Source organism: Numenius arquata, chromosome 11 (genome assembly GCF_964106895.1).
Source record: "Numenius arquata chromosome 11, bNumArq3.hap1.1, whole genome shotgun sequence".
Classification (NCBI taxonomy): Eukaryota; Metazoa; Chordata; class Aves; order Charadriiformes; family Scolopacidae; genus Numenius; species Numenius arquata.
This window is the reverse complement of record NC_133586.1, coordinates 25,866,285-25,877,100: the sequence shown is the minus strand read 5'-3', so window position 1 is coordinate 25,877,100 and position 10,816 is coordinate 25,866,285. Positions and strand designations below refer to the sequence as shown.

The window sequence follows — 10,816 nt, the reverse complement described above, 5'->3', positions numbered from 1 at the left end:
CCACTCGTGCTGGGTACCAAGGTGTCCCCCCCTCCCCAGGGCAGGGGGATACAGTCCAGCACCCCTTAGCCTTGCTGGCTCTGCTCGCTGGACCTCAGGGGCAAGGCTGTCTTCTCCAAGGTCCTCCCTGATGAGGTCTTGAGCCTCCCTGAGCAGCAGCTGATGGCATCCCACACCCAGCCCCGAAAATCCTTGGAAACATAGAAGTAGATGAAGGGATCAAAGCAGTTGTTGAAGGCACTGAGCACCAGGGCCATGGCATACCAGTTGTAGGTGACGTTGTGGCACCCTTTGGCCTCCAGCACGTAGTGGATGAAGAGCAGCACGTTGCTGGGAGTGAAACAGAGGATGAAGACCAGGAGGACCAGGGCCAGGACACACACCAGCTGTCTATGCTGTCTCCCCTTGGCCAGCAGCCGTACCAGGATGCAGCTGTAGGAGATGGTCATGAGCACAAAGGGCAAGCCAAAGCCCACCCCCACCAGGGAGAGGAAGTAGTAGGAGAGGAACATGTGCTTATCCTTTTCTAAGACATCATGGCAAGTTGTGATGTTCAGGCTCGAGATGTGACTTATCTGGGGGTGGAAAAGCAGCGGGCTCATGCCCAGCCCCACCACCAGCCAGATGCCCACACAGACACATGCCTTGCCCCACATCCAACTGGAGCCCTTCCACAGGAATGGGTGCACCACAGAGATGTAACGCTCCAGGCCGATACAGGTGAGGAAGAGGATGGAGCTGTACATGTTCCCGTAGAAGAAGGCCATCATGGTGCGGCACAGGTAGTCTCCAAAGAGCCAGTGATTGCCCAAGAGGTGGTAGGAGATCTTGAAGGGCAGCAGGAGGATGAAGAGCAGGTCGGCACTGGCCAGGTTGAGCAGGAAGAGGGTGCTGGAACATCTCCTGAAGTTGGCCACCAAGACCCAGCAGGCCAGAGCATTGGCCGGCAGCCCCACGAGCAGGACCACAGAGTAGAGGGCAGGGAGCAGGCGAGTGGTGAGGGTGCTGTTGAGAAAATCTTCCACGGAGGCGCTGGGACACTGGGCTTCTTCTTGGGGAGTGAGGCGGATCAAGACTCGCCCTTTGCCATGCGCTGCAGAGGACACAAGGCATCAGGCTTGGCCGAGAGCCCCCTCCCACTGTCCCACTCAGGACGACACAGGATCTGTCACCCCTCCCTGCGGAGCCATCAGCAAATGCAGGAGCTGGCATCTCCCTCCCCCATGGCAGGGGCAGCTCGAGACACGGGAGCCCTTAACGTCCTGCCGCCCTCACCATCTGGAGCCGTGCCACATCCTGTGCTGTCCATGCCACCCTCCCAGCAGTGCCACCGTGGTGGCGCCAGCCTAGACAGGCACCCTGGCCACAGCCCAGACGTGCTCTGCTCCTGCATGCCGCCTCAGGGACATACAGCTCTGCTGACGTCCCTTTTCCTACCAAGCCTAGCACAACAGGTTCCCTGCAACCCAACAGGATAAAAAGGGCAGGTGGGAAACCCACGTCCCAGGACAAGGTCGGAATATGGCCACCCATGCCAGGATGGGAGATGTTCTCCCACCAGGGCTTCTGCCTCCTCCTCCTCCTCCTCCTGGCCAGCCCCCCAGCCCTGGCTCGGCCCCCCACCGCAGCCAGCTCTGCGCACTCCTCCCTGTCTTCCTGTGGTCAGAGGCTTTCACTGCATGCTCAGAACAAAAGTGAAGAACGGGAAGGTCCCGGGACACCAGACAGACAACTTCTGATTAAATCCCTTTTCTGGCTTGCTCAGAAATCACAGCCAGGCTCTGCCCCCCCCCAGCACATCAACCTTGGCCCCAAATGCTCCTTCCAAGTGGTCCCCAGGACGCCCCAGCCCCAGGGGACCCTGGTTATATCCAACAGGTTTCTCGCAACCTCTGCCACCTCTCCACATCCAGAGGATGGTATAAATTCATGTTAGGAGAGCAGTAACCTGATTTTTACTGTCAGAAGGGGAGGGGGTGGCAGGGTTTCAGGTCTTCACCTAGTTTTTCAACTTGGACACCCAGGGAAGGCAGCAGAGAAGTGCCCTGAGCTTTCACTGTGACACCCAGCTGTCCCCTCCAAGTATCACGGGACACAATGTCGGGGTGTCCCAGCGAAGCCTCCCTCCCCCATTCCATCACCCCCCGGACCCACCAGTGTACTTACTTGGGGACAATTGGGTGGCTGAGCCAAGCCAAGCACAGCCGAGGAGGAGGATTACGCAGGCAACAGCGGATCTGGGTGAAGGCACCAGCTGGGACATCTCTGGGGGGTGGCCTCTGTGCAAGCTGGGTCCGCACAAATGTCACAGACAGGGCTGGCCCCACCGTGTGTCACCACGGCAGGACTAGCACCAGCCCCCTCTCCATGGGTACCCTTCCTCTTCCTCCTCTATGTCACACCCCACATCCTGCCCACATTTCCATGGTCCGAGCGGCCAGACAGGAGGTGGGGAGCACGAGATGACCACCAGCTGTCACAGCCGCCGAGCACTCAGGGGACGTCAGCAAAGCTGGGGTGGTTTCCAGCTGCTGACACGCAATGGGATGCTGTAGGGAGGAGGAAGCAGACGTAAGGCCAACATCGAATGATGGTTGTGAACCACAAAGGGCAGGTGGAGCTACACAAGTCCCATATGTGGGGCAGGAAGAAGGCAGCTGGCTCCCAGCCTGGTGACATGGACCCCTGCCCCATTGCAGCACCCCAAGTCACAGGGCACCCAACCTGCCCAGCGCTGCCAGGACCAGACCTCCCCATGGATTGTCACCTCAATCAGGCTGACAAGCCAATGTCGCCCTGACCCCTGTCACACTCTCTTGTCCCCTTCCTGCCACCCAAGTGGGTGCTGGGTGGCCCCTGATCCATTTTCCTGGCTCCCTCCTGCAGCAGAGGTGCTGTGTGGGGGAATAACAGACCCGGTGACACAGCCCCAGCCTCATGCACTGACACCCACCAGGGGAAGCAGGACATGTGCAGCTGAGCCCAAAAATGCCAGGCAAAGAGCAAAAAGGGGACAAAGGGGACAGCGGGGAGAGCCATGAGCTCTGCCAGACCCACGGACAGAGATAAAGAGGGACAGAAAGAGAAGTGAGCTGAAGGGGATGGGAGGGGGACAGAGGGACCAGGGGACAGGTGGGGCAAGGGCTGGCTGGGGAGCTCTTGTGGTTCCAGGTGCCCCCCACTGAATGCCACTGCTCAGCACTGTACCCATGTCCCCATGGCAGGGTCCTGCCAAGCCAGGGGCTCTGCATCCTCCATGTGATGTGGGACCCCACGTGCCCCTTTGCCTGGGGGCTGAGGACCCACTGCCCCACATGTCACCACAACCCAGGGCCAGTGCCCCAACACCTCACATCTCCCTGTGCCCCAGAACGTGTACCCTGGCATCCCACATGTCACCATGTCCCGGGGCCAGTGTCCTGTGTATCTTTATGCACAAGGACTTGGTCCCCAGTGTTCTGGGTGTCCCCATGCCCCAGCACTCCCCCTGTCCCCATGTCCCCCTGCCCAGGCCCCAGTGCTCCCCATCACCCCATCTCCCCATGTCCATGTCCCTGTCCTCCTGTCTCCCCATCTCCCTGTCTCCCCGTTTCCCCATGTCCTTGTCTCCCCATGTCCCCATGTCTCCATCTCCCTGTGTCCCCCACCTCCCCCTGTCCCTGTGTCCCCATGTTCCTATGTCCCCATGTACCCATCTCACTGTGTCCCCATCTCCCCATTTCCCCCATCTCCCCTTGTTCCTGTGTCCCCCTGTCCATATGTCCCTGTGTCCCTGTGTCCCCATCTACCTGTGGCCCCATGCCCCCAAGTCCCTGTGTCCCCATGTCCCCATCTCCCTGTGTCCCCATCTTCCTGTCTCCCCTTGCCCCTGTGTGCCTCCTGTCCATACATTCCCATGTCCCCGTTTCCCCATACCCCCATGTCCCCTTGTCCCCGTGACCCTCCTGTCCATATATCCCTGTGTCCCCCATCTCCCTGCCTCTCCTTGTCCCTGTGTCCCTCCTGACCGTATGTCTTTGTGTCCCCAACTCCCCATCTCCCGATGTCCCCGTGTTCTCTTGTCCTCATCGCCCTGTGTCCCCGTGTCCCAATATCCCCACATTCCTGTGTCCCCATCTCCCCATGTCCCCGTGTACCCATGTCCCTGTACTTCCGTGTCCCCATGTCCCCCTTTCGCGCCCCCCCCGCGCTCCAGCGGCACGTGCCGCACTGACCACCAGGCGGCGCGCGGGGAGAGGCGGTGGGCGTGGTTTGCCTCGCGCGGTGAGCGGGGCTGGCCTACGAAATGGGGCGAGGGTTTGGGGCGTGGCTTACCGAGGGGGGCGTGTCCCGGGAGTGGGCGGGGCCGGACTGGGCCCGGCAGTTCCGGGCTCCGCACACGCCGGCGGCGGTGGCGACCGGGGACTGGCGACCGGGAGCGGGAGCAGTGCCGGGGGGAGCGCAGCGATGCAGCCGCCGCCGCCGCGCAAGGTGAGCGCGGGGCCGAGGGGGCACCGGGGCGGGGTGCCGGCCCCGGGACCGGGACCGGGGAAAGCGGGGCCGAGGTCCTCTGTCGGTGCCGGCGGAGCAGGGATGGATCCTGCAGCGGGAGTCGCCCCCGGTAGACCTGGAGTGAGGCTGGGGAAGCGGGGCTGCGTCTGGGCGGTGGCCACCGGTACCTGCAATGGCACACAGGGAGGGGGGGACAATGGAGACCGGTACCGGGGGCAGGGGCGCCCCTCGCATCCCGGCCCGGCTGGGGCCGCAGTGGTTCCCAGGTGCTGAGCGGTGCCGTCCGCAGGTGAAGCTCACCCAGGAGGTGCGGGTCCACCTCCTCGAGCAGCTCTCGGGCCTGCAGAGCAAGCAGCAGCGGGATGCCGAGCTGCTGGAGGACATCAGGTAGGGTGCCCCATATTGTGTCCCCCGTGTCGTGTGTCCTCCCTGCCATGAGCTGAGATCCGCCAGCTCATCCTTTGTGTGGGGCCGGGGCCAGCCTGCCAGGCACAGCTCCCCTTGAGCCTGCCGTGTCGAGGTCGTGGGCTCCATCACACACCAGGGTGGCCAGATGGGGACATCCCTCTGTGGGGTGGTGGCTGGGGGGTGACGGCAGGCGTGGCCCATCCCTGTCCCCCTGCATGGGTCTTCGCCTGCCCTGTGTCCCCCCTCCCCACAGGTCCTACAGCAAGCAGAGGGCTGCCATCGACCGGGAGTATGGGCAGGTAAGGAGGTGCCACTGGTTTCAGGACTGATGGCCTGGGGAGTCACAAGCCGAAGGCCGGTGGCCACGAACACTGAGCTCCATTCTTCCCTCACGGGGTGTTCTGGAGCAGGGCACGGCCTGACAAGGGCCATGGGCAGTGTCAGAAATTATCTGAGCAAAGCGGGTCTTGACTGCTCCGTGTGGGGCACAGCGGGCAGTGGCAGGTGGGCTCAGCATTGTCCCTGCTGGGAGAGACCATCCATGTTAGGTGACCCACTGTGGGGCTTTTTTGAGGACAGCGGGGCCCCAACCTCGGGTGCCCAGAGGGAAAATCTTGCCAGAGGAGAGGAAACTGCGGAGCTCCGCTGTCTGCTGGGTCATCGCAGGGCTCTCCTCTTAAATGTCAGAGCCTGGTTTGGCTCCGTGAGACATCCCTGCAGCATCCCTTGGGGACACCCTGCAGCAGAGAGGTGTCCCCCCATCCTGCAGCCAGGCACTGTGCCACCCTGCTCCCTTTTCCCCCCAAGCTGGGGAGGGGACCGTCCCCCCAGGGTTGGGGTCTTGCTGTTCTTGGCTTTGCTGGGTGCTCTTCTACTCTGCCCCCACAGGTGGTGTCCCTCGCTGGTGTCCCCTTGCTGGTCCTTTGTCCCAAAACCTGAAGTGTGGGGGGGGGTCCTCTCTTGGTGGTGGCTGCTCCCCAAAAAGGTTTTCCCATGGGGAGCATGATAGGGTCCCTTCTGACCCCAAGCCACTGTGGTGTGTGTGTGTCCCCTGCTCTGGGGACACCTGTGGGGTGGGGAGCTGGGGTAGGGGAGCCCAGTTTTACCCCCAGAGCGGGACAGCGGGTGCTGGGGTGCCCGGCAGGGTTGAGGAGCACCAGTGATGGAGGGGGGTTCTGTCCGCAGGCGCTGCAGAGGCTGGCGAGCCAGTTCGTGAGGAGAGACTGGCAGCGGGGCCGTGGAGACGTCAGTGACTCGAGGTGGGCTGGGGACAGGGATGGGGACAGGGGGCTGGCAGCACCCATCCGTGTCCCCCCAGCTGGGAGATGCCTAATCCCAGCCAGGATTTGGGTGTCCTGGAGATGCAGCCCAGGGTGGGATGTTCCCAGGACAAGTGGTACCCGACTGGGAGGGGACGGCAGGGTCTGGGGGTGCTGGCTGTCCTGCTGGCATCCCCAAAAGCTGGCAGGGAGGCAAGAGAGGACCCTGCCCTGTCTTTTAACCCCCCCAGGAGCGCAGTCGCAGTCTGGAAGGGTGTCATCGAGGGGACCGCGCACTCCGGGCAGGTCCGTGTCACCGCCTCGGAGAGCTACCGTGCCCTCGCCGCGGAGGCCGCCCGGACCGCCCGCCTCTCCAAGGAGCGGATGCTCAAGAAGGTACTGGGGAGGGTGAGGGCATGTACCCTGTGCCCAGGACGGTGGGGACAGCTGTCCCCCCCATGGCTGATGGTCCCTGCAGGGCATTGAGCGGCTTCAGAAGGCGCAGGTGGAGCTGCTGGAGACAGTGAAGGAGCTGGACAAGGCGAAGAAGCAGTTCACCCACCTCCAGCGGAGCAGCGAGGTGGCCAAGGACAAGGCGGCTGACGTGGAGGCTCGGTGAGCGCTGGGGACTTTGTTGGGGGAGGGACACACACACTGTTGTGGCCATGGGGTGGTCTCATGTCACCCCCCAACCTCCCCAAGGCTCCGGAAGAGCGACCGGAGGATATTTCACACCAAGGCCAGCCTGCAAAAACTCAGTGCCAAGGTCAGCAGCATTGGGGGGCGGAGGGAGGCAGGATCCTCCAGCACAGGGAAGCAGGGGGACATGCGATGGTGGCCCCCACCCTGTCGCCAAGCCCTGCTGTCCCCCCCAGTTCTCGGCACGGCTGGCCGAGCACTCGAGGCAGCTCTCTGGGGTGCAAAACGAGTACGGCTTCGCCCTGGTGTCTGCCACCGCCCACCTGGAGCATTACCGGCAGGTGGAGCTGCCCGCCGCCATCCAGGTAGGACTGGGACCCCCCCTTGTGTCTCCCCACAGGAAGCATCTCCCTGGTGACGCTGCCAGGGGGTGCAGCAAGGCGTGTCACACCAGTGGAGGGACAGGGCTGGTACCCTGGGGGGTCAGGGATGCTCCCCAGGGGGATGCAGGCAGAGCCGGGGGAGGGGTTCCCACCTGTTTTCCCCCAGGGGGTGTTTCCCACCTGTTGTCCCACCCGTTTGCCCCCAGGCACTGGATGGTGACCTCTATGAGCGGCTGCGGGAGCACTTGTCAGTGGCCAGCCGGACAGAGGTGGAGACCTGCCGGGCCACCCGGGACTGGTTCCAGGGCGTTGTGGAGGCATCCACGCGGGTAATGGCACCCGTCCCAGGAGCTGGGGGGGACAGGAAGGGACAGATGAGCCCCCCCTAGCCTCACATCACTCCCCTCCTGCAGGTCTGCCGGGAGCAGGACCTCCTCCTCTTCCTGCAGGACCACCCTGCCTTCGCCCTGGCCCCCGAGCAGCACTTCCAGCTTGCTGGGGTGGAGGAGGTAGGTGGTGGTGGTGGGATGTTATGGAGGGGGGGTCTGCACAGCCACCCCCTTCTCAGCACCCTGTCCTCGCCCAGGTGTGCCTGCTGCCACCGGGGGATGACGGGGCGAGCCTGGAGAAGGAGGTACGGCGCTGGGCCACCCGGGTGGCTCGGGACCGCAAAAACAAGGCACACGGCGAGGAGGTGGGTGCTGCTGTTCCCCACGGAGCACAGAGGGGGACAGATGGGGCTTTCCATGCTCCCCCCACCAGCTCCCACCACTCCACTGACCTGTGGGTGCCCACCCAGGTGCTGCGGTGGCTGGAGGCCAGGAGGCAGCAGGTCCCAGAGGTGGAGGTGGCCGCCTTGGAGCGGCGGATGGAAGAAGCGAGGGAGAACATCCGGAAGGCAGAGGTGGGTCCCACCCCAGGCGGGAGGCTTGGGGTGGCCTCAAGGTCTGTCACACCCCCCAGGGGGAGGGGGATGCCAGGGATGGGGAGGTGGGATGGCTGGGGATGTGGCCAAGGGGATGCTCTGCCACTGTGGCAACGACGTTGGGGACCAGGGGCAACGGGGCTTGCAGGGCTGTCCTCTCACCCCATAAGTGCGCCCTGTAGACCATGACAGTGTGTGTGTGTGTGTCCCAGGTCAGCCGGGTGAAGGCAGAGGCACGGCTGGCCCTGCTGCGGGCGGCGGGGCTGGACGTGGACGCATGGTTGGCAGGGGCCATGGTGGGGGCAGGCGAGGAGACCCCCACAGGGCTGGATCTGGCTGAGTTCGATGACTATGAGGACAGTGACGAGCCAGATGAGGACAATGAGCCCAGCCCCGCTGCCCGCACCTACCCCTATACCTGCCGGGTCATCTTTGGGTACCAGGTAGGGCCATGGCTGCCTGTCCCTTGCCCTGCTTGCCCAGGGCCAGCACCCCCGGCCTCCCTGCCAACTTGTCCCATTGTCCCCTGCAGGGCTGCCAGGCGGACGAGCTCTCCATCACCCAGGGCGAGGAGCTGGAGGTCATTGAGGACGGTGACGCAGAGGAGTGGGTGAAGGTGGGAGTAGGCTGAGCCCCCTGCCCCGTATTGGGCGACACACAGGTCCCCAGGGCTGGCCCTGTCCCCCAGGGCTGGGACAATGACACGTTTTCTGTCCCTTCAGGCTCGGAACAAGGCAGGCCAGGTCGGCTATGTCCCCGAAAAGTACCTGCTGTCCCTGGGGGGCGAGCCGGGGGCTGGGGCTGGCCCCCCAGGACCCTCTGCTCTGCACCGCCAGCTCTCCAGCATCATGGCTGCGGAGCTGGTGCTGGAGCCTGGAGGTGGGTGCCGGGGTGTCACCTCCCCTGGGGAGGGGGACAGATGTGCCAGGCTGGTGCCTGGGGGATGCTGAGCCCTCTGCCCCATGCTCCCCACAGCCTGGCTAGTGCGAGCCCTCTATGACTATGAGGGACAGAGCCCTGAGGAGCTGAGCTTCCCCGAGGGGGCCATCATCCGGGTACTGCCCCGTGCCCCCGGCGAGGTGGACGATGGCTTCTGGACGGGCGACTTCGATGGCCGCATTGGCGTCTTTCCCTCCCTGGTGGTGGAGGAGCTCACAGGGGGCCGGGAGGCAGCCGAGCAGGTGGGTGGCAGGAGGGGTCACCACATACCCTCGGTGTGGGGCAGCCCCCCATCTTGTCACATGGGTGAGCACCCTCCCTGCTGTTCCCACCCTTCTTGGCTCTGTCTTTGCAGGAGCTGCCATCACCATCCCCACCACCTTTCTCCCCTCCTGGCCTTGTGCCCGGGGTCAGCCTGGCCCCCAGCCTCTCTCCTGAAATGCCGCTAGGAGGTGAGTTCTGGGCTTTTGGGCAGCAGGGGGGCAGAACTGGGAAAGAGGCGGGGGTGGGGGGCATGCAAAGAGCTGGGCTGAACTGCCCACACCCTTCCAGGTTGCCGGCAGGATGGCACAGGCAGCGGGCAGAGCTCTCCGGACCTGGCAGCCACTCGCCTCCGGCCGGTAAGTCCCATCACAGCGATGTTGTGCCCCCTGCCTAAACCTGCCCCCAGACCCCCTATAACGGAGGGTGATGGCACGGTGCCACCCCTGTGCTTTGGGAGAGTCTGGAGGGGGGCGAGCAGCCTCGGTCTGTGGGTACGGCATCTCCTCTTTTCTCTCCGCAGCTCCGTGCGCCGCCCCCACCACCCGGCAGAGCCCCCGAGCCTGACCCTGAGCTCCACTTCAGCTGACCATGTGGGTCACCCGTGTCCCTCCCTGCTCCCTGAAAAGCTTGGCCAGAGCAAGCCACTGTGGGCTACTGTCCCTGTGGCAGGGCTGGCCATGCCTGGTGCTCTGAGCTGGTTTGGTGGGGTGGCCGCATCCTGCCCTGCATTGCTTGAGGGATGATCTTGCATCCCTACACAGTACAGGGCACCCCAGTAACCCCCTTATGGGGGTGTCCAGTGCCACAGCTCTTAACTCTGCCTCTTCTGCCCTACAGTGCAGCCCTGGTTCCCCGGGGGGGCTTAGCTCCAGGGCCCTCCTTACCCCCAACCCCAGCATCTCCCCACAGGCACATGGGGGGCTGTGCCCCAATAAAGCCAGTTGACTCTGCCTAGGGGTTCAGCAGCTTTAATGGTTTTTAGCTTGTCTATGTACAGTGCGGCTACACACCAAAGCTCACCACGGGCACTGACTGGGATTGCCTGCTGGCCCGGCTGGGGGTGTCATCTTGCCCCCCCAGGAGTGGGCTCCGTACCCTCCCATGACAGGACGGGGCTGGAAGTTCCTCTCTCCGCCAGCATCTCCTTGGGGACCCGCAGGGTCCCTTGCTGGTGCAGGATTTGTGCCTGTGACCACTCTGCGGGGGGAGGCTGTGCTCTGCGGTGAACGCGCCGGGTGGTTTGGTGGGGTGCTGCCCCCCCCACCCCAGGGGGGTGGACGCTCGATCCGCTGCCTCCATCCCTGCCCCTCTGATGCATCCTTTCCTCAGAGCTGGGGGGGGGGTGGCTGCGAGGACTGGGTGGGCAGCAGGGACTGGGGGTGCTGTCCTGCCCCCTCCCAGGCCCCAGGCTCCCCCCGGGGGGGTTCTCCAGGGTGGGTGCAGTGGGTGGGAGTCAGGTACCTATTGCCAATGGAATGAGGTCTGGCGCCGAGCGTGGTTGTCTGTAA

At 64.1% G+C, this 10,816-nt stretch overlaps 2 protein-coding genes across 2 annotated transcripts; one reads left to right on the top strand and one right to left on the bottom strand.

The window, feature by feature from the left end:
- Positions 1–65: 65 nt before the first annotated feature.
- On the bottom strand, positions 66–2,263 carry LOC141470176 (proteinase-activated receptor 3-like). The gene is made up of 2 exons (XM_074156100.1): positions 2,167–2,263; positions 66–1,093 (listed from the first exon to the last, which is right to left on the bottom strand). The coding sequence occupies exons 1-2, from the start codon at positions 2,261–2,263 to the stop codon at positions 66–68; spliced, it is 1,125 nt and encodes a 374-aa protein (XP_074012201.1).
- A 2,183-nt stretch (positions 2,264–4,446) lies between these two features.
- Positions 4,447–9,894, top strand: FCHSD1 (FCH and double SH3 domains 1). Its single transcript, XM_074156099.1, has 19 exons — positions 4,447–4,470; positions 4,781–4,878; positions 5,153–5,198; positions 6,085–6,158; positions 6,410–6,554; positions 6,637–6,773; positions 6,861–6,924; positions 7,034–7,162; positions 7,387–7,509; positions 7,594–7,689; positions 7,767–7,874; positions 7,980–8,084; positions 8,318–8,548; positions 8,638–8,721; positions 8,828–8,984; positions 9,081–9,286; positions 9,400–9,496; positions 9,597–9,664; positions 9,829–9,894. The coding sequence occupies exons 1-19, from the start codon at positions 4,447–4,449 to the stop codon at positions 9,892–9,894; spliced, it is 2,058 nt and encodes a 685-aa protein (XP_074012200.1).
- The last annotated feature ends 922 nt before the right edge of the window (positions 9,895–10,816 follow it).